General features: G+C 36.3%; 3 protein-coding genes across 3 annotated transcripts in view; all 3 read left to right on the forward strand.

Annotated features, from left to right (window-relative positions):
• The window catches only part of LOC309510150 (uncharacterized protein), a gene marked incomplete at its 5' end in the record, with an annotated part of 77,118 nt that overhangs the window by 29,450 nt on the left and 23,279 nt on the right, over positions 1-24,389 (forward strand). The gene's annotated exons all lie outside the window — the stretch shown is intronic.
• LOC309510160 (uncharacterized protein) overlaps positions 1-24,389 on the forward strand; it is a 169,527-nt gene that overhangs the window by 4,059 nt on the left and 141,079 nt on the right. The window lies entirely within an intron of this gene.
• Positions 1-24,389, forward strand: part of LOC309510152 (NACHT, LRR and PYD domains-containing protein 12-like) — a gene marked incomplete at its 3' end in the record, with an annotated part of 757,492 nt that overhangs the window by 3,938 nt on the left and 729,165 nt on the right. The window contains exon 5 of the mRNA XM_082191218.1: positions 1,526-1,699. Within this exon, the coding sequence (XP_082047344.1) occupies positions 1,526-1,699 (174 nt within the window). The remainder of the gene's footprint in view (positions 1-1,525; positions 1,700-24,389) is intronic.

Raw genomic sequence — 24,389 nt, forward strand, 5'->3', positions numbered from 1 at the left:
ATGAGGATTCATTTAAAATAAACAAGTTTAATGTTACAAATGAATTAGTACTTAAACCATTTATATGGATTTGATCCACGTTAAAAGTTAATTCTTTATTGTTGCAAATTTGACAATGAAACTTGACTACTTAGTTGAGGTTTTCATTAAAGGGTTAGTTCATCCAAAAATGAAAATTATGTAATTAATGACTCACCCGCATGTCGTTCCAAGCCCGTAAGACCTCCGTTCATCTTCGGAACAGTTTAAGATATTTTAGATTTAGTTCGAGAGCTTTCTGTCTCTCCATTGAAAATGTATGTACGGTATACTGTCCATGTCCAGAAAGGTAATAAAAACATCATCAAAGTAGTCCATTTGACATCAGTGGGTTAGTTAGAAGTTTGACCACACACATGACCAGCGTCGGCCAATAGTGAGCTTACGTGTGACGTATAACACAGAAGCGCTACGCTGTTACACTACGTGAACTAACTCGAGGCCCAGAGAGAAGGAAATTAATAGTGGAATAAAGTCTTTTTTTTTTTTTCACAAAAAGTATTTTCGATGCTTCAAAAACTTCTAACTAACCCACTGATGTCACATGGACTACTTTGATGATGTTTTTATTACCTTTCTGGACATGGACAGTATACCGTACATACATTTTCAATGGAGGGACAGAAAGCTCTCGGACTAAATCTAAAATATCTTAAACTGTGTTCCGAAGATGAACGGAGGTCTTACGGGCTTGGAACGACATGAGGGTGAGTCATTAATGACATCATTTTCCTTTTTGGGTGAACTAATCCTTTAACATTTTAAGTATTACATATTAAACAGACAAACAAAGCCCAACTCTTATAATAGAGGTAAACAACATCAACTGGATAGAGCCAAAGACTGGACTAAAAAGGCAAAGGTCAAAATCTATAAATATGACATCATAATATATATAATAAAGCATGTATAATATGACATAATAAAGCACAAATGTTATTTAAAAAAAAAGGCTATCATGGTTGAGATATCAGTTGATGGTAGTAAAATTCTTGTCATGCTAGACAAAGAGAGTGATTTATCACTGATCCAGTTTTATAAAGTAGTTTTCCTGGCAACAACGGACAAAAAATAAAATATTCATATAGCATGTTTATTGGTTATTCACCTGCAAGGGAGGCCAAGAATTCTAGCCCAAGAATGCGGTCTTACATTTAGAGCAAAGCGTGGAGTTAGTTGGCTTAATTTTATGTTGTATATGTCGTGTCTGTTCAGAATCTTGTTCTTTTGCACACTGAGAGTTTGTTATCCTGAGTCCACACCATGTCCCATTTGTCTTTTATTCACACTTAACTCTCTCCAATTGTAATCTGTGACACCATTACCTCAAGGTTCCTGAGTAATTTTGAGACAATGCCATCCATTGGTGACCAAGTGCAGTGTTTTCTTTACTCCATCTACAAATTGTCTATTTTTTCTCAATTTTCTATTGCTTTTTGTTTTCAGTTCATAGTGTTTACCAAGTATGATTTTCATCTCTCTACAGTTTGAGTGATTGTGGAGTCACAGAGAAAGATTCTGCTGCTCTGACTTCAGTTCTGATATCAAACCCCTCACAACTGAGAGAACTGGATCTGAATAATAGAAACCTACGAGATCCGGGTGTGAAGCTTCTCTCTGTTGTACTGGAGGATCCTGACTGTAAACTGGAGAAACTCCGGTAAGATCATCTACAGTATATCATAGTCAGACATGTTATTGTCTTCTGTAAGACTAAATCAGGGTTCCACAAATCTGGCACTGGAGGGCCGCGCCTTACTGAGTTTAGCTCAAACCCTGATAAAACTCTCCTTCCTGTAACTCTGAAGACATGGATTAGCTTGTTCAGGCGTCTTTAATTAGGGTTGGAGAAACTCTGCAGGACAGCGGCACTTCAAAACCGGATTTGAGGAACCCTGGACTAAATGCTTTGATGTAAATTTTAGGACTACCCCGCAGAAAATAAATTTCTTTCTCCGTATTTTTGTCTTCTTTTCTTTTTTGTATTCTTAATTTAAGATAAATTTAGCACAATAACTTAAAATGTTAAAGGTTTAGCGGAGGATCTTTCCAAATTTTAGATAAGACCCGCCCTCTCCACTTTTTGAAAAGTTTGATTGATTCACCAGAATGATTGACAATTAGGAGGACCAATAGTATAGGTTACCCACCACAAAGTAAAACATCCTCCGCTATACCTTTACCTGCTTATGTATCTTGATTTAAGAATTTTTAGATATTAGATATTCAGACTACGTCTGGATCGGATTCAGAAGTTCAAGTCCAACAACACCCCCAAAGCTTCACAGTCCTATACCTCGTCCTGCGTCAACATTTCATCAAGTAACATTAGGCAGTTTTGATTTTACATATGCGTCTGCTGACATACGTGACCCGTTCTGGCAAAATGAGTCGCAATGAGCAAATGTTCATGACTGAGCTACACCTGTTTGACTTTAATTGTCAAAGTCAATTTTGAGAAAAATAGAGTTAAACGTTTTCTGAAGGTTCCAAAACTCTACCAACCATACCTTAAAATCTCTGGTAATAACACCAAATTTTTTGTTTTTCCCCCATGGTACCACAATTGTTTGATTAACATTAATGAAAAAGACTATATATTCAGACCTACTGTACTGCATGGGTCTAATATAATGTTACACCTCAGATGTTTTTCCCCAACAGTTAACCAAACGTTCACTTAACACATAGCAGATTATGTTTGCTTGAATACTCGCCAAGACAGATATTTTGAAACGCTGTAATTCTGTGTAGGTATAAGAGTATATCGGGATCACGCGCTGTCTGAGGCGTCTTTGAGGCACGCTTCGGATGTGTCAGTCAGTGTGGGTAAAATCATTTTGTTTAAATCAGTATGAGTTTGAAAATCACATTTCATTGGTTCTAGAGGTGGGAATTGGCAAAAATTTGACAATCCGATAGTATTGTGATATTTGGGCCACGATTCAATATTATTGCGATTCTTAACATATTGCGATACAGCAAGTATTGCGATTCGATTCTGCCATATATTGCGATTCATGTCCCCCATATTATTCAAAGGCATTACAAAAAATTAGGATAATAAGACTGCTCAACTCACTTCAAATGTCACATTAAATCTGTAAACATCTTCTACACATTTACTGAAGTGCAACTTAGAAGGGAAGTGCAAAAACTTTGTCCTTGAAAATTCAGGACACAGGACCTTATTACAGAACGTAATTATATGAACGCGTCACCACCGCATTAGCACCAAAAACATGGATATTTTATTTTAGAGAATAATTACACAACCTATTCGATATTCTATAATTCATTAATTAAATAAACTAATCGAATATTCAAAAATCGTGACTCATCCCTGCATGTAATCTCTTGTTTTTTCCCCTCAAATCTTCAGTCACGTCTCGATTTTCTAAGGGGATTATAAACGTTTCTTCCTTGGTTCGCTTTTAATTAGGCCTATTATATTCAGATTCTTTACTGTGGTAAAGTAGAAAAACGTTGTTGGACAGATAGCCTACATTTTTACTTGCACGTCAGATTCATTTTAACACAGTTTTTGCTTGTTATTAGACATGCAAGGCGCGTCAAGTTTATTTGTAAAGCGCGTTTCACACGCGCGGGTGATTTTTAGTCTCGCTCTCTCTGGCAGCGCAATTTCAAACAAAGCTTAAATGTCTTGCCCTTCCCAGCGGGCACCTTGATGTCAAAATGACGTCACAAAATAGGTCAAAAATGAAAGTCATATTGACGTCAAAGTGTCGATGTCAATTTGATGTCAAGATTTTGACCTCTGCTGATGTCATTTTGCCAAACAAAAAGGTGAAATGCATGGCCGTACAGTTATTACCAGCTTCACTTAAAACTAACCAGATTTACTTTATTTAATTTCCGGTTTAAAGAAATCATATTTTGTATTTTAAAGACACCATGATGGTGGTTAGCGTTTGCTTTAGTTGGGCTCTTGACCCTTGACTTTTTAATTTAAAAATGTCTCTGGCTGCTATAATTGTGTGTTTATAAAACACAATTGTTGTAGCAAAAAAAGCCATGAGAAAATGAGATCAGGTGATGTTGGCTGTTTATTGATGATGATGACGACGATATCATCATGTAATTGCCTGAATCTCTGATATTATTCTGGGTCTAATGTTTTGATCATGTTGGACTTGTGGTTTTAATATTGTTTTATAATAGAAGCCATTTAATTTTACAGCATGAGAGTAATGTTGTTTATCAAATAATGTAAAGGATTTTAAAAGCATTTAAAGCATTAAACTTTTTCCTCTACATTATTACTTAGCCATCAGTGTATGACTCTCAACAATGGTGACAGTCAATGAAATGCTTCATGCTGCAGTGCATGCTGGGTACCACCAATCAAAACTCACCCTTATCTCCCAGCATGCATTGCGGCTTTAACAAATTATGCAGCTGGATTTTTTATAGCTTTTTTTATGCTCAGAGTTGATCTGATTATCTGGATATTTTGTTTGAATGTCACCATTGTTGAGATTCATATGCTGTTTCTTGATGTCTGTGTGCGTCTAAGTAATGCCATAGATGAAAGGTTTTTGTGCACTAAATAGTTTTTAAAAACCAAGTATATTATTTGATAAACAACACTGCTAGACATGACTTCTTTTGCCATTAATGATTATGAATAAAACAGTTTTAAAATCACAAGTCAAGTCAAGTTTATTTGTATAGCGCTTTTCACAATACAGGTTGTATCAAAGCAGCTTCACAGTATTAAATTAAAATAAAACAACAAAGTTTGTTTCAAGAGGAATTTATTGATTGATAAAATTAAATTAAATATCCCCAAAATATCCCCAACTGAGCAAGCCAAAGGCAACTGGAGTTAAGTCCTATATAATCATAGCATTAGACATTGAATAAGATCAGGGATTCAGGCAATTACATGATGATATCGTCGTCATCATCAATAAACAGCCAACATCACCTGGGGTCTCATTTATAAAACTGTGCGTAGGAACCTTACTAAAAGTGTACGTGCGCCCGAAAGGCAAAAATGGCGTACGCAAAAAAATATTCAGACTTATAAAACCGTTCGTACGCCAGAACCTGCGCAGAATTCACTTTATAAATCCCAGTCAGCGGAAGATTGTGCGCACATGCGTCTCCACCCCGAAATAACCATATATGGAGCTTACAACGCCCTCTCATCTGCATATAATTTGCATATTATTATTCATCCACGTGATAACGTTTAACGGTACAAGACACATTACATTAATACAAATCAAGTAGTTGCCTATCCTTGCCTTGTTTTTGAATACATAAATCAAATAGTGTAAAATACATTTCAGAGAAAGTTTTCTCAATCTTTTCCACTGGCCGAATTGTATTTTTAATTGATTTATATTTTTTATGGAAACAGATAGCTAGGCCTTGGGCATTATTTGTACGAAACTATTTTCTCAGACAATCTGGTATTATCATGATAAGCAATTATCTCTGTGGTTAAAACATTAAAACACAGCACGCCACAGGAAGTGTTCAAAAACATCGCATCCACAACAATATTTCTATTGATTGAATTTGAATATACAATTTTTTGTAACTTCTCAGTAATGATTTCATGTTTAAGTGTTTAACTCCATTAATTTGAATGGCATATTTAATCTAAATGTTTATATCAGAAGTAAAACATAGTTTAAATCATTATTTTATTTATTTAAACTGTTATTTGCGTCAGTTTCACTAAACGGCCCAACGCGCTCGCTGGCGCGGACATTTAAGAAGGGATGGATATTTGCTTCAAGTGACAGGCTTGGTGAGTGAAATTATATTTGTATTATCTCTCTGTATATGTTTAATTTTCTTTAGATTTTCTGTCTAAAAGTGACCAAAAAGACACTTAACTCCAGCTCACCATCGGTGTCGCCAAACTGCTCCATCTCCAAAACGTTCGTACGCATGGGTCAGAGTTTGCGTGCAGGTGCGCACATTTTCCCGTCAAGTTTGTTTTTATAAATCACAACTTATGCGTCGGAAGTGGCGTACGCACATTTTCAGCCCCGTTTTGTGCGTACGCCACGTTTATAAATGAGGCCCCTGGTCTCATTTTCTCATGGCTTTTTTTGCTACAACAATTGTGCTTTATAAACACACAATTATAGCAGCCAGAGAAATTTTTATATTAAAGGTCCCATATTATGCAAAATTCACTTTTGCATGCTGTTTGGACATAAATGTGTGTTGGCAGTGTGTGTACAGAACCACCCAATAGTGATAAAAATCCACTCACTCCTTTTTTATTAATCCCCATAAATCATCAGCAGTGTCTCCCAACGACCTGTTTTCAGAATGCTGTTTTAGTGACGTCACTAAGCACAGGCCCCGCCCACGAGTGTTGACAGACACTGCCGTTTGAACATAGACCCGCCCTGATCGAGTTCACAGCTGCTGCACTGACGAGAATGTCTCCCAAGCGTTGTAAGTGTTGTGTGGCTGGATGTATTAATCCACATAGCTCTCTCTCTATTTTCTCCCGAAATCTGAGGCAGCCGCTGAAGACGAGGTGGAATTATTTAGTTTTTTAAAGAAAATGCTCCCTCAACTTTACTGAAATTTGTTTATGTACTTGCGCACTTCTTATAACTTACTGTGTTTACTCAGCTCTTACGGTGATTTTCTGAAGTAAAACTGACGCTTCATCTTTTGTGTTATGTACAATAAACTTTATTAAACTCATCAGTATATGTTTGATCATCATTCGGACCTGGTCCGAAACAGCAGACTTGTAGGCTATTAATAGTGGATACATACAAGCAGATGACAAATACGTTATAACCGTAATACCTGTTCCATCTCTATACAGCACTCTGACTCTGTAGGCATTATTGTCCGACTCCGGGTCGAAATGAACACCGTTACTGAGAGTTTCTGATATTATTATCATCATTCCGTGAGATGAAATTGTCCTGAGACTGAGCGCGAGCTCATGAAGCTCCGCCCCCTGTGTCGTTCAGCAGCAGCTTATTTGCATTTAAAGGGCACACACTAAAACAGCGTGTTTTTCTGAGCCCCAAAAAATGACAATTTAAACATGCTGTAAAAAATGATCTGTTGGGTATTTTGAGCTAAAACTTCACATACACACTCTGGGGACATCAGAGACTTATTTTACATCTTGTCAAAAGGGGCATAATAGGGGACCTTTAAAAAGTCAAGCGTCAAGAGCCCAACTAAAGCAAACGCTAACCACCATCATGGTGACTTTAAAATGCAAAATATGATTTCATTAAACCGGAAATTAAATAAAGTAAATCTGGTTAGTTTTAAGTGAAGCGTGTAATAAGTGTACGGCCATGCATTTCACCTTTTTGATTGGCAAAATGACATCAGCAGAGGTCAAAATCTTGACATCAAATTGACATCGACACTTTGACGTCAATATGACTTTCATTTTTGACCTATTTCGTGACGTCATTTTGACATCAATGTTGATGTCATATTGATGTTAAATTGACGTCAAGGTGCCCGCTGGGTTGTGGAAGATTAAATTCGCTTTTCATACCTTATACAACAAGAAGCCTAGAAAACATGAAGATATCAGAAAATAGATTGATGGTCTCTGACTCTTTCCTCCTCGTGTCCCACATCCCTCTCAAAGCGCAGAACTGTAGGCTTCATGTGGAATCACGCGTCTTTGTGTGGAAGTAGGCTATTAAACGAAAGTTTTTTTTTAGTTTTTTTATAGATTTAACTTTATATTATTTAAGTTTCCAATATTTACTGATATTTATTTCAATGCTTTACAGGCTTTGTGTTGCTTCTTTGACGGAATTGCTCAAATTAACACTTTTTTGCTCGAATAAACCATAGACTGTAAAAAATATGGACAAAGCGTCTGTGACGTCACCCATAGACTTTCTGAAGAACGGGTTTGGAGCCGTTTATGGGGGGTATGGGCGGCGCCATCTTGGAAAATCTCGGGAAATCCTAACCCCGCCCACCTTCTGGCCAATCCATATATGGGTAAAAGGGCGGGCTTTGTGTGAGACTGGAACGATGTCATTTTCGCGTGAAGAAAGCAACATAAACAACAATGGATGACATACAGCAGATCTTGTTCTTGCTTCCCGGCGTGTTTGTCACAAGAAGCCAAGCGCCGACATTAGGCGTTTCTCGATAGCAAGTGCACAAAGTTCGGATTGCCAAGTTAATTGCCAAGTCCAACTCAGGAGAATGACTCCCGAGGACGCGAGTCTGGTTTATGGGATCAAATTCCCGCCAAATATATAGCGGTCACGTATAAAAAAATAATAAGCGTGAATCAAAAATTTTAAAACACATGTAAAAATATATTGCACAAACTGAAAAAAAAGAATGCAAAATGATCAGAATAGCAAACAACGTGGTCATGGATCAAAATATAATAAGCGTGAATCAAGAAATAACAAGCATGAATAAAAACTTTAAACACATTCAAAGTTATTTTGCAGAAAACTTAAACTTATGGTCATGCTTTCTTAAAAAGTATGTTTTCCTTGGTTTTATTACTGTGTACTTTGTGCTTTCTTGCATTTTCTGCTCATATTTTACTCTTTTGTACGCTTGTGCTGTTTTTCTCTTCGCTCTTCTTTCTATGTTCTGCGCTTGCTTTCCCAAATGTTGCAGTTCGAGTTTCATGTAAATTAGGGCAGGCTTAAGCGTCACCATTGGTCCACTAGTTCTAGATTGACAACTACTCCTCTAGCCAATCAATCGAAGAGGGGAGTTGACGTCACACCAATGCGACTCGTGGCTACTGATGCTTATGTAGGAGTACAAGCTGTTTTTGTTTGTACAATTTCTTCAATGCCATTATAATATACTAAAATGTTATTTTCTAATACTTTTATATACTGTTCAATTTCTTATTTGTGCTTTATGTGCATTAATTAAATTAATTATTTTCGCTTGGCATACCAGCGTGATTACGTCACCACACACTTCAGTGGGTGGTGCGCGCCCGTGATGCACTTCATTCTGAGTAAATATAACAACAAAGAAGAACTGCTGCGCTCTCTTTTATTTCATTTTTCTTTAATCCTTACTCTTTTTCAGGAGTGCTGCACTTACTTATACAGGGGAAGACGGCAGTTCAATTTAACTTTACAAAGACTTTCAAGCAGTAAAGCTATCTGAACTCTGGACAAAAATAATTAAATTCATATTTTTTGAGATACATGAGAATGTTAATGTGCACACTGGTAATTGGTGTTAAACAATATTACTTGGCTCATGATGTCAATATGCTAAGGCTGCTGTAAGTAAAACATCCTGCAGTTATGAAACGCTGATTGTCACACATGTCTTTGTCCTCAGTAAGACGAATCATTTGATGTAAATTTTAGGACTAAAATTAGCTTGTAAAATTTTCTGTAAACACTGAATCTCAGCACAGAAATCACAGGTGTACACAAATGTCTAATCTCATGATCTGGTACCAGTGTTCACTTTTACATTTAAAAAAAAATCCTTTAAATTTGATCAATATTTCATTATATTCAATAATTTTAGTCTGTTTCACTCTGACTACAATGACATTCCTGTTCCCTCATGTTATTCAACATAGACTACGTTTACATGCAGCCAATAACCCGTTCAAAACCGGGATATTAGCAATAACCCGGTCGCGCACGGCCATGTAAACACCGGCAAAAACCCGGATATGCTCATATCCCGGTTTTTAAAAACCCGGATATTATACCTGGGGTACCCCCTTTCTAACCCGAATATTTGGTCATGTAAACGCGTATCGGCATATCCCCATCAAAAGGGACATTGATTTGTGTTCTGTGCATGTTCTATTCGCAAGGAATCTTGGTCTTTTGAGTAGGGACGGCGCATACAGAAACCCGCGTGCAGTATACCGGAAGTAAACAAGAAGTAGAGGTAAACATGGCGAGACGCAGCACAGCACCAGACTTTTGGAGCGAGGAGGAAAGCGCAAACAAAGGCGATCGCTATCTGCCCCAAACTATTCATTATCCGCGTGCTGCTGCTGTTGTTGTTGTCTTTGGATACAGGAAAAAGAATCGGAAATGACGCATATTGCGTCTTAAGGAAGTCCGTACGTCCAGACGCTAACCGCGCTTCGCCGTTTACATCGGGATATTGTAAATTCCATGTATTCAGGAGTAACTCTCTCTGCTCACGCATGTAAACGCGTTATTCCGAATGTTTCAGAAACCCAAATAGTGACCTTAACCCGACCATAACCCGGATATTGGCTGCATGTAAACGTAGTCAGTGTTTTCCCCAATGATGTTCCTGTATAATAATTCAGTGGTTCTCAACCCTGATCCTGGAGTTTCACCAGCACTGCACAGTTTAGATGTCTCTCTAATCAAACACAGCTGACTCAACTCATCAGCTCATTAGTAAAGACTCCAAGATCTCAGGTGGGTTTGTCAGACAAGAGAGACATCCAAAATGTGCAGTGATGGGGTTCTCCTGGGTGGTTTCTCAGATCTAAGAACAGACTTGTGTTCTTGTGGAGAAAGAATGAAAGAATGTACGTGCCCGAATGAATAGTTCAATATTATGTATGATTTTGATGCACAGAAGCAGGAAACGTAAATCATGTGTCTATCTCGTTAATCTAAATCTGGAGCGCCCAAAACTGTTCCTGGAGATCTACCTATCAGCAGAGTTCAGATCCAACACACTGAACCAGCTCATTAAGCTCTTCAGGAGCACTTCAGAATGACAGTGAGTGGTGTTTGTTACAGCAGTGTTTCCCACTGTTTCTGTGTCCTGTTGCATGAAGCCAGTTTCAGTTGCTCCCCTTGTAAATTTGAGATTATTTTGAGCAAACTCTATTTTTTCGGGCTCAAGAAGGTGGATTGGTTTTGAACGGGTTCGATCACCATGGTAACTTGCGCTGGAGGATGACCTTGAATAAAATGAATGTATTCTGTGTTAGAGATCGCAAACCAAAACTGGACCAATCAGCTGTGAGTAAAGTGACATGTATCTGATGCAATAAAGCCACTCCCCCTGTATCTCTCACTCCAAATTAAAGCAGTTTAGAGTGAAATAATTTTATGTTTATATTAAATGAATTGTAATTATTTATAATTCATATAGTATATTCATATAATTGAAGAGTTCAGATGCAAAAGCCTCTAAGTGCCATCTGAAATTTTCTTCTAGAATGATTATTTTTATCAAGCTTGTATATTTAAGTTCAGTAATTTCACTTAAATGACAATTAATAGGTCATTTTCATTGCCATTTAAGTGAAATTACTGAACTTAAATATACGAGCTTGATAAAAATTATCATTCTAGAAGAAAATTTCAGATGGCACTTAGAGGCTTTTGCATCTGAACTCTTCAATTATTCTCTTAATTTAAAATTAACCCTAAAAGGGGCGATGTATCCTGAGATAAGCAGGGAAAGTGTTGGTTTCATTTCTCAGTTTTCATGTTGAAATGGTGTTTGTTGTGAATATTTAGATCTGGTGACTTCATTCATACATTCTCTGTTTAGCTCATGGACAGCATTTAAAAACAACATGACCTCCTGTAGTGGGAAATCTACTCGCCTTCAGTGATACATTTCACATATTTACAATATTTGAGGAGACTTGCATGTTTGAAGAGTTGTTGTTAAGTGTTAGCTTATTATGTTTATGTTGAAATTTTATGGATTTAATTTGTCCATTTTCCATAATCTGATAATCAAGGGGTGGTAGTGGCGCAATGGATAAGACACATGCCTTTGGTGTGAGAGACCCGGGTTCGAATCCACTGTGAGACACCAATGTGTCCCTGAGCAAGACACTTAACCCCTAGTTGCTCCAGAGGCGTGCGACCTCTGACATATATAGCAATTGTAAGTCGCTTTGGATAGAAGCGTCAGCTAAATGAATAAATGTAAATGTAAATGTAAATGTAATCTGCCTGTAAATGTTTGTATCTCCCAGGATACGTTTCCCCTTTGGGAGTTTAAATTAATTGGAAAAAAAGAATGCTTGTTTGGCAATGCGTGTTACAACATTTTAATAACAATTTTAAAACATTTATTCTCTCATAACTTTAACTAAACATTCTTTGTAAAATTCGGTTGAACAATAAGTAAATGCCTATTTATGAATATATTAGCCTACTGTATCAAATTTAATATGCAAATTTCTAGGGCCTATAAATTATCAATATGACCAAAACTTTGCTGAGAAACGTGTACACAATCTTCTTCATGCCTTCTGTCCTCTGATTGATTGTTTTTTTTTGTTGTTTTTTTTTCAAGTAAGGTCCTTTTGCTCAGAAAATCTTTAATTATGTTTATAAAGTAAATGTAAGAAATATTTACTAGACTGAAGCAACTGGGGTTTATTGATTATTAATACACCATTTTGTTATGTTAAAAATTGTATATGGGTAGTTGACAAATGGCCAAGAAAAAGTACTTTTTTTGGAAAACATAACTTTTTAAGAAAAAATACATATATTTATGGAGTATGAAAACTGCAGTTTCAGAAAATAGTAGTGGTCACTCATTTTGTCAATGACTTCACAATGTGTCCTATGGTGTGACATTTAAAAAGTACTAAGAAATTATATTAAATAACATAAAAAATACTTGAGACAGAATTGTTAACATTATTAAAACATTGTTTTCTTAAAGTGATATTTATTTTACATGAAAGTACTAATTAGAATCATTTTCACCATGGATAGATGAACCTGATAAACTTTTCCCTACGAATGTCAATAAAACTTTTTTGCCAACCTTACAAAACTGTTTGAAATTGTACCTATTTAAGAGGAGATATTATTGTAACTCCCCTAATGCCAAACTTGACTCTTTTTTTTTTTTTAAAGATATTTTAAAATAAGTATATTTTTCTGTTGTTTTATGTTTGTCACACCATAGGACAAAACGTCACACTAAAGGACAAAGATAGTCATTGCATAAAAAGAGTCAGAATATATAGTGTTTATTGTAACAATAATAAAGGAGGACATAGTTTTTTTTGTTGAAACTTTATATATTCGTCTTAAAAGCTTCTTAAGGAGGTCTTGTCCTATGGTGTGACATCTGTGTCCTATGGTGTGACAGGCCAAAGTGTCACACCAAAGGACATTTCCAGTGACATTTTCTTTCACTCCAAAGGACATTTGAGCTTTTGTGGCAGTTAATAACCATGCTAATACTAGCTGAACTGTTATTAGCAATTGGCATGATACATTTGCATAATATTACATAGTCTTGCTGTTAAAAATATTAATTTTAATTAAAAAATTATATTTAGGAGTGTCACACTAAAGGACAAAAAAACTTAACAATTTCAGTGGTCTGAAAACATAGTTAAATATTTGAACAATTCTGAGAGAAATACTTGCCATGTGCACTGCTCATGGGCTTCATAGGGGTCTTCAGTCACATGACCTTGAATGGGGCCTTTCAACTAAATTTAGTTGTCCATGATATTGCCCAACTTAATATCAGGTTATTGCATAACACCAAAGGACATTTTTTTCTGTGACAAACTTTATTAAATTCCTACACTTTTAGAAATGTATGTATAGGAAAAGTGATGGCCACTTAGTGAAATAGACACTTGCACAATTATGCCAGGAGTGTTCATTAAGATGTTTAAACATTATTTTCTTTATTTATAAAAGTTAATATTTATGAAATAATGTTGTCTACCGTCACACCATAGGACGATTTTGAGATTTGGCTCAAAGTTGTAAAAAAAATTAAAATAACTTGGGTATTTAAACAACAAATTCATGTAAAACAAGAAAATGTTTAACCATTTATAGTATTCTAAATGATGAAAATGTGAAATAAATTATTTTTTATCTTCTGTGACGGTGAAAAAGCCACATCACGTCAACTACCCATATATGATCCAGAAAAGCTGTTTGTGTGTGTGTGTGTGTGTGTGTGTGTGTGTGTGTAATGTGATACTCAACAAAAAACAGATACAAACTTGTATATGCATGCATATGTGTTTTTTTTTTGTTGAGTATCATATTTATACATCGCTTTTATAGCTCATATGCAATTCAGTGCAAATCAATGATAATTAAGAGATGGAAAATGTTCCCCAAAAGCCTATTGCGTCATATTTGACATTTATATTAACATGAAAATATGTCAGAAGAATTCATTTTTTTAACATTAACAAATGGTGGATTAATAATCAATAAACCCAGTTGCTTCAGTCCAGTGAATGTTTCTTACATTAATTTATAATAATCATGAATCATTAATCATTTCTCAGCAAAAAATACTTTATTTGATAAAAAAAAAGTATAAACTATCAATCAGAGGACAGAAGGCATGAAGTAGATTGTGTGCAAGAGCAAAACAGAGAGGCAGAAGGTAGCATTAGGAAGACAGAAACAATCACTGCATATCCAGTAAAACCTCATGGTATGTTCACTGTCAGCAACAGTGTTGTCATAATTCTCAATTTAGGTTAGACCATATTGGTTTCACTTTATTTGAATGGTTCCTTGAACACATTCTGTTGACTATCAGTACAGTTGCACATGTCTACTAACTCCCATTGGAGTGTTAATAGATTTATTAGTAGACTGGTAGGGTTAGGGTTAGAATAAGTTGGCATGTAGTTGCAAAGTTACTTATAGTCAGTCATAGGTGTCATTTACACTGGGGACGCTGGGGACATGTCTCCACCACTTTTTAAAATGGCTGATTTTGTCCCCACCACTTTTTGAAAGCATTTGGTTAAAATGTTCTGAAAAATCAAGCAAACCAAGAAATGTTAAAGGTTTATTTGCACAAAATAAAACATGCAATGCAGTTTAGATACAGAAAGAAACAATGTACATTGTCCAAAAAAAGTAACTTAAACAAAATAAACTATTACTGATTCTAAAATGACCCAAAAACATGCATGCGCCGATCAGTAACTTGAACAAATTCTTGACACAGTTTCTTCTTGTCCAAGTTATACATTCTCTCTCTGTGAACATGACAAACAGCCACACTGTTGAGTCGGGTTTGTGACATTGAAGAGCGCAGCCAGGTCTTCAGGTCTTCGTCATGCACTGACCGTTCTAATCACACAGGTGTGATCGTACGCTCCAGGGACCAGCCTAGACTGATCACACAGGTGTGATCGTATGCTCCAGGGACCAGCCTAGACTGATCACACAGGTGTGATCGTACGCTCCAGGGACCAGCCTAGACTGATCACACCGGTGTGATCGTACGCTCCAGGGACCAGCCTAGACTGATCACACCGGTGTGATCGTACGTGCGAAAGGGTTAAATGTTTAGCTAGCTAAGTTACTGCATTTTTCGACAATTGATTATCCTGTGCAGCGTTGCCATATTGGGCGGGTTTCCGTCCAATTGACCCTTCGCAAAACCACGCCCCGAACACGCAGATTGGCTACTGACCAATGTCAGTCTTATATTGAACTCTACGTTTAGCTAGCTACACAGAGGCTGTGTGGTCTCTAAACAACAGAAGCCGGTTCTCGGCCCTCAAGCGGGAAGTTAGCTAATGTTAGTTAGAAATTCCATGGGACTACCGCTCCTTTCCAGCTTCATGGATTTGCGCTCTGGCCTGAGCAGGAATGGATGGACATGATGCACTACGTTCAAACCTTGAAGTGTTGGGGAGGAGGTTTCATTTATCCATGTATTAGCCGGCTAACATCGTTAGTTCTTCTTGAAGTTTTAACATTTTTCAACTTTAAGAGAAGATGTTGATCAACAGTACAGGTAGGGGAGTTTTTATATAGCATATATTTGCACTGTGATTGATTTAGTTCATTGTAGCCGATAAGTAATTTACAGATCAATAACAAAAACTGGCTGTGTGTGTGTGTGTGTGCGCGCGTGTGTGTGTGTGCGCGAGTGTGTGCGTGCGTGTGTGTGTGTGTGTGTGTGTGCGCGTGTGTGTGTGTGCGCGTGTGTGTGTGTGCGCGAGTGTGTGCGAGTGTGTGCGTGTGTGTGTGTGTGTGTGCGCGTGTGTGTGTGTGCGCGCGCGTGCGTGTGTGCGTGTGTGTGTGTGTGTGTGTGTGTGTGTGTGTGTGCGCGTGCATGCGAGAGAGAGGGCCTGCGTGCCATCTTATAGTTTTAAAATAGTTTGGATTTTAGTGTGGGTTTTTTTGTGGCATACATAATGACAGTATTTATCACGGCACTTTATATTGGTTACGCTGCGATGTGCGATGGCAGAGGAGGATTTCACATTTTGTGGATTTGGTTCTCTAACTGCACTGCATTCTATGTTGGTTGCAAATCCCACATTGTTTTAATTTTATCTGGTGTTATTTGATGCAGATATGTTGCGTTGTAGGCTTATGGTGTGTTTTCTTTTACATATGTAATGAATTTCATTGTAATCATTGACTTAACGCGCTGCTGTTTTCTACAGTATGGTGCTTTGGCACTGTTCGGTTGAGCTGGTGTTGCAGGGACTGTTACATGTGCAGTCGACATTGTTGAGTGTTTTATGCTGAGTATTTTCCTGTTGTTGACTGGCCTACGCTATGCCCATTTTTGATGCGCCGTTATTCAATATTTTTCCCGTCTGCTGTAATGTTTTTTCATCTGATCTTTTGTCCCCACCACTTTTCAAAACAAACTGACGCCCCTAGTCAGTAGTTAACCTACCATACTCTTGTGTGCTTTCATCTTCACGAAGAGTCTGTCACAGAGAAGAGGTGTAGTTGTGTTTGAGCTCATTTAGAACTGTTGGATTTATGAAGCACATGTGTTGAAATCTTTTTGAATTTCTTTATTTTTTTATGACTGATAAATCTCCAGTTGAAATTTAGACATATGTATAGTCTGTGTAGAATTGTGGCTTGTACGTGTTGATCTGAACTGAGAGAGTGAAGAGTGTGTCATTGTTCTCTACAGGTTGATGGATTGTGGAGTCACAGATGAAGGTTGTTCTGCTCTGGCTTCAGCTCTGAGATCAAACCCCTTTGAAACATCACTTATCAGGCTTATGCTACTCTGAATAATACCTGAACTTCGTATTTTGAGCACTTCTTGCGTTGTTGTTGCTTTTGCCTCTTTATGATGACTCGCTGAATTTTGTCCTAATTTGTAAGTCGCTTTGGACAAAGGCGTCTGCTAAATGACTAAATGTAAATGTAAATGTCTTTGTCCTCAGTAAGACGAATCATTTGATGTAAATTTTAGGACTAAAATTAGCTTGTTCTGTAAACACTAAATCTCAGCACAGAAATCACAGGTGTACACAAATGTCTAATCTCATGATCTGGTATTAGTGTTCATTTTTACATTCTTTTTAAAATATATCCTTTAAATGTAGTCAGTATTTCATTATATTCATTATGTTCAATAATTTTAGTCTGTTTCACTCTGACTACAATGACAACTCTTTTCCCCCACGTTTAGTTTAGTTTAGTTTAGTTTATTGGTTTATAATAATGTGGACAACCTCTTTTTAATGAAAAGAGCAGCTTTAGCCTCTACGGCTAATTTCCAGCTGTAGTCCCCAGCCAGTTGTTAATTGGCATACATCAATAAATACATTACAATTAAAACAAGGCTTAAGCAAGAGCTTAGACAAACAAACAAGGTGGCACAAAATTGAAACAGACAAGCAAGCACAAATTGCAAAGACATAAAAACAGGTCATGCAATAAACTAGAGAAAATTGACACAAAAAAATAATCATGCAAAGGCCACATTGAAGCACATACAGGACATATCATTGAAGCAGCCAGCAGAGATCAAGTGGCAGAAGCATGATCATGTCACATCTAGTGTGCACATCACATCTAGCATATTAATGTGTGCAGGTGTAATTGTCGATTAGCCAATTTTTAAGGTGTGCAATAAAAGTCGAATACATATGTATGTTTTTAATTGTAATGGGCAATGAATTCCAGTTATGTATTGCAGTAAATGAAAATGATAATTGACCAAATGTACTTTTTCTGAGTGGGATTACTAGGTCGCCACGTGTGGTGCTTCTGGTATTATGACTGCTGTTATTACGTTGGATTATGAATGAATTGAAAGGAGGCGGAGCGGTATTATGTAAAATTTTGTGAACCAGACAAATATTTTTATATTTGATTACATTTTCCCAGCTCAGCAGTTTATAGTTTTTAAGAATTATACAATGGTGTAAACTGTTAGGCTTCTGGTCCAAAATTTTAAGAGTTTTTTTATAAATAGTTGCTAGTGGCTTAAGTGATGAGCTGTTAGTTTGTCCCCAGCTTGTCAGACAATATGTTAGATGTGACATAATCATTGCATCCATAAATAATTTAGCAGCATTAAAAGTAAGGGCACTTCTAATATATCTAAAATTAGCTAAACTAAACTTGACCCTATTGCAGACTTTCTTAATATGTGTTTTAAAAGAGAGATTAGAATCAATAATAACGCCCAGATATTTAAATTGTGGCACAATAGTAATGTTTTGACCCGAAATTGATATGTTTGACACACTATTACATTGTCTTTTTGTAAAAAACATTCCCACAGTTTTATCTACATTTAATTGAAGACATGAACGAATTAGCCAATTGGTGATCTGGTCCATGGCTTTGGTCAATTTTGTGGCAGCCAGATTTTTTGTCTTGGCATGCACATAAATTACGGTATCGTCCGCATACATTATTGTATTGATATCAGGGCAAACTGATGGCAAATCATTAATATATAAACTAAACAAAAGCGGGCCAAGTATTGATCCTTGTGGCACCCCTGTGCATAAATTAAGAGCTAGTGAATGATGGGTGTTCACAGAAACAAATTGAGTTCTACCAGTTAAATATGACTCAAACCATTTAATTGCAGAGGGGGAAAAATTAAAAGTAGAGAGTTTGCCAATAAGGACCTGATGGTTGACTGTGTCAAATGCTTTACGGAGGTCTAAAAACACAGCGCCAACAACACCTCCCTTGTCCACCATTGCTCTAACAGTCTCTAAAAAGTAACAGTTGGCCGTTTCTGCGGAGTGATGGGCCCGGAAGCCAAACTGCATCGGATGAAGTGTGAAGGGACTATTATTAAGAAAAGACACAAGCTGCTCTGATACACATTTTTCAGCAACCTTAGAGACCACTGGTAGAATACTAATTGGGCGGTAGTTAGATATGTTCCGTGGGTCATTTGACTTAAAAATGGGAATTACAATTGCAGTCTTCCAGGTGGTTGGAAATATCCCCTCTAGTACTGACTGATTAAAAATTTGTGTGATAGGGTGAGATAGATGTTCTTTCAGGCATTTAAGCATTTTCGAGTCCATTCCATAAATATCTTTTGTTGATGAGATTTTAAGAGAATTAATAATTGCCTGAGTTTTTACTTCACAGATAGGTTGAATGCTAAAAGAAGGCATGCTTTCATCTATTGTGACAACATTTCCAGTTATCAGGGAAAAATTCTGTGCGATTTCATTCACAGAATTAATAAAATATTCATTAAAAGCTACAGCTATTTGAGCTGGGTCTTGAATTAGTTTACCATTCAGGTTCAATTCTAACTGGTTTTTAATCTTATGGCTAATTCCCATCACATTCTTGATCTGTTCCCAGATCAGTTTTGTGTTACCTTTTCCCTCATTAATAATTGTCATAAAAAAATTGGCTTTAGCCTTTCTTATCACTTTAATCACTTGATTACGTAATGAAGTGAACCTATGCCTATCACTATTTAATTTTGTTTTTAATGATCTTTTTAAAGCAGAGTCTCTTTCTTTCATCAAATTAAATATTTCAGTATTGAGCCAGGGGAGTACATTTGCTTTTTTCTTGAGCCAGGGGAGTACATTTGCTTTTTTCTTGCCTTTTACCTTTCTAGTAAACTCCTTAACTAGATTTTGTAGCTTGGTAAAAAACATTTTACTCACTTCTTCTATGTTATTCCCAGTAAATATATCTATCCAATTAGTCTGCTGTACTGCCTTTTGAAAATTATCCATTTCATTCTTAGGAATCCTAAGTTTACTCAACAGTGTTTTCCCTAATGATGTTTCTGTGCAATAATAGTGTTTCCCAACCCTGATCCTATAGTTCCCCCGGCACTGCACAGTCCTTAATCGTTGAAGTTTCTGCTTTGAACGGCTCTTTCCGTGGCTACAAAAATACAATTATTCAAAGTAGCTTTTCAAAAACTACTAATGTACTAATATGAAAGATAATAAGCAAAAGAAATGTAATAACTTCATGCTGATCTTCATTATCTTATATGCAGGGAAAACACCTGAACTTCTGCGGAGCAGTAATGAATAAAGTAACATGGTCAGCGCCGCACTGGTGAGATTAGTTTGCTCTGTCCATTCGGTTTCGCTAGCAAACACGTCCTCCCTGCGATGTCGAGTCGGTCACACAGCTCGGTCCATTGAGCCGCACCGATGATGTCAGCACGGCATGAGCTCTGTAACACCGCTCCGTGAATGAATTTCACCAAGGTTGATCAATGTTTTTCGTTTCACTAGTGTTGAGGCTTTTCAATAATTGTTGCCTAACGGCCCTTCATACTGGAGATCTCATAGTTGTCTCCTCTAAAGTTTAGAAGAAATCTCAGCAACATCACACACTGTGCTCAGAGTTTTTCCCTAAACTAAAGACCCTGTTGGTCTCATATTTGTCTCCTCCAAAGTTTCAGACAAGAATGAACATTGATCTAGTTCATTTGTACAGTATGGTGCACTGGCAGAATAGTTTTGTATAATTAGTGTAGAAATATGTGAAATGCTTATAAATCATTAAATGTTTAAGTTTTATAGACCCCATTATTACACATTTTTCAAGTGTCCAGACATATATTGTTATCCATTTAATATGAAGAGACAATTTTATTAGTCTTTTTCATTATAAAATATATTATAAGTAAGTAAAATGTATTTATACAGCGCCTTTCACAGACTAGGTCACAAAGCGCTTTACAATAGACAATAAAACATAATAAAGAACAAAATAAAATAAAATAAAATAAAACAGATACAATTTTCAGTATATAAAAGGACAGAGATTACCCGAAAGCTAACCTGAACAAATGAGTCTTCACTTGTCCCCTAAAACTGTCCACATTCTCAGCAAACCTAAAACTGGTTGGCAAAGCATTCCATAGTCTGGGTGCCATAGCGGCGAAGGCTCTATCCCCACCTGTCTTTAAACGAGTGCGTAGCGTAGATAGCAGATTATTAGACCTGAGAGACCGGAGAGGGGTATGAAGATGAATTATGTCAGCAAGATAAGCAGGGGCCTGACCATGTAAAGCCCTATAGGTTATGGTTACAATTTTGAATTGGATCCTGTAAATTACAGGAAGCCAGTGAAGGGAGCAAAGTATCGGGGTGATATGGGTGCGCCTATTTGATCTAGTGAGTAACCTAGCAGCAGAATTTGGAATAGATTGCAGTCGATGAAGAACAGATTTGTTAAGTGAGGAGAAAAGTGAGTTACAAGTATACGTATACTGTACACTGTGAATGCTCTGCAGACCCAAGCCATTTAAGAGAATGAGTTTGTGGACTCGCAAATTAATATTAACACTATAAATATGACTATAAATTCCCTTGTCGTTTGAGGTGTAAAATAAAGCTTACATAATAAAATTATGGTAATACTGTACATATGTTACTGTCCGTCATTTATTTATTTGCCATTCGACTTTTTTTTCCAAATAAGTGCCAGATATAAATAAAATAAAATTAATACATTATTAGCTAACTGTGTGATTTGTGTATGTACATTTCTGAAATGCATAACTTGGACACAGTCACCTCTGATAACAGATCACTCTAAATTGTAATGTAGATGTGCATTTTCTGTAAAGCTGCTTTGAAACAATATGTATTGTGAAAAGCGCTATACAAATAAATGTGAAATTAATTGAAAAGTTATGGAGGGTTTTGGGTAAGTGTATCCACAACGCTGGCGTTATTATGCATCATCATCATTGTTTCGCGTGCTATGGAAGCATATGGGTAGCAATATTCAGTTTGAAATGTAATATGCAAAATGGCAATGCATTTATGTATTTCAATTTACGTTCTCCATTACATATGTGCAACGTTTGGTGCAAAATTAAAATTAAAATGATATTATATTATTTACATTTGCCATTTCATACACTAGTTTTAATATGTAAATTGAATACATTGTTTTACGGTGTGTACTTTACTCTTAACACCTTTTACCTATTTATTTATTATTCTCAGGTAAGGTAAAGAAAGTCAAATCTGACCTAAACCGTAAGCATTCAAAAGGTACTTACAATTTGGTCAGAAGACTCCTCTGTGGTATGTTCTCATTAATAGTCTTCCAGCATCATAAGTCTCAGTAGGCAGATTTTGTAATCAATTAAATTTCTTTTAATTGGTTACTTTTCTTTTTATAATAAACAAAAATATAAAAGGCGAATACAACTTAATCGTTTAAGTATAAAATGCAATAGTCATGTTTTGTTACAAAGGTGTAGTAAGCTCTGGGCTTCTTCTCTTCTGCTTGGGGTTTCTTGTCCTCAGCTCTGGGCTTCTAGGCGTCGGGGGCACTGGCGTATCAGTATCCCAAGAGGCAGTCCGTTCATCAGTCTTTTATACTCCTTGTTTACAACTGGCATTTGGTTGACACTCCTCCAAAGTTTCCCAGATCCTTCTCCAGTCAGGTGCAAGCGGTCCACCTCTTCATGTCCTTGAACTACAGTAAACTCAGCTAAGATGGCTGAGTTCATTTAAAGTTCTAGGAGTCTAGCGCACACACATAATCGCAATTTTCTGCTCCTCTTAACAGAGGTTGGCACAGTCACATATACATACATAACCAATTACTGTACATCTATGCCAAAACAATATAAGCCATCTTTTACAAACAAAATAAATAACAACATTGAATGCAATGCATTACACTGGCTAAATATGTGTAACAAAAAGGCATCTATAATAAATAAGGAGGCAGGTAATTGCATTTTCTTGAAATTATACAACACCCCCTTCATGCAATTATCCTGACTCTTTATCCTTCCTTCTCATAATTGTAGCACAGACTTTGTTCACTTCATCAAACTTTACCAATAACATAGACATTTGTCCATCATTCTTAAATAGATTGGTTTGTTACAGTTCATGCAATATTTCACCCAGTTTTGTTTTCTGGTTCCCATAACAGAAATAATCAATTATATTTCTTTTGTAATTGTATTAAAATTATTTATTTATCAAGGGGCAAAACTTTGTGCTCTGCTTGTTTATCATGTATTTGGCCAATTTGGATCTCAACAAAAATCCAGTACTTCAAGCACCCGGTCTCCCCTTAGAGGCGCGGCTCCACCCCTAGCCCAGCTAGGGGATGCGCTTCCAGGTGAAGTACCTTGGAAACGTTAGCCGCTGACATCTCCTAGGGTCTTTAGGGCACAAAGTTAGTATCTGGGGTATGATGGGTTTTCTTGCCCAAACTACAAGTTTAAACATCCCCCTAGGTTTGAACCAGTCTTGAAACTTCAATGTTTAAACAGTGCACAAGGTTTCTTTTTTATTATTGCTTGTAAACATCCAGTTCCAAACCTCTGGGTCAAATATTGTCAAGCATCTCATTTTCTCATTCAAATATCTTACACTAAATCCAGTAATCATTTCTTAAGCATTAACAGATTCTCAGATATCATAATTGTACCATCAAATATAACAAAACCCTTTTTTAGTAATTGTTGCATAAACATATCACATCCTACAATTATTTATCTGGTTACTGTAATTATGGTTACATTTCATACATTTACTATAATCAGAACAATCCAGTAATTAAACCTTTGTATCCAGAGTAATTCTTCTAATGTTTCCCTTAATATCTGAGAACACTTTATATTCAAACATAAATTATATAAGTCAATAAATCAATTTGTTCCTTGTTATACATATGGTTCCCATTGTAAAGTTTGCAAACAATCTCTTAAGTTAATAATGTCCATCTTTAAACATTTTATATTTTAAATTAAATGTACAAGTTCATCTTTTAACATGCCCTACGGTCACAAGAGTTTCTTCTTCAATTAGCATAGCATATCTTTTAATTTCCTTAATATATTATATACATTCAAAGTCCACTGAAGCCAATGAATTCTTTAATTCATAAAGATTTAAAAATATTTCAAAAGCAAAAACAACAACATTATTTTCAGTAAGTTCTTACTATAAGTTATCTTTACATCCCCATTATAATAAGGTTCACACTTTGTTACATCAGTATTTGGTGGCATCACACACATTTTAAATCCTCAAAAATTAACCCAATAATTAAATCATCTTATCAGAAGTTCTTACCCTAAACGTCTCCTTAGTTAAATCTAAGGTATAATCTTTTCTAACCCCAGATTTGTTTGTTACTATAGTATAATACATTTTCACATAATACAATTAA

The sequence above is a fragment of the Leuciscus leuciscus genome (genome assembly GCF_965113295.1).
Source record: "Leuciscus leuciscus genome assembly, contig: SUPER_11_unloc_3, whole genome shotgun sequence".
Lineage (NCBI taxonomy): Eukaryota > Metazoa > Chordata > Actinopteri > Cypriniformes > Leuciscidae > Leuciscus > Leuciscus leuciscus.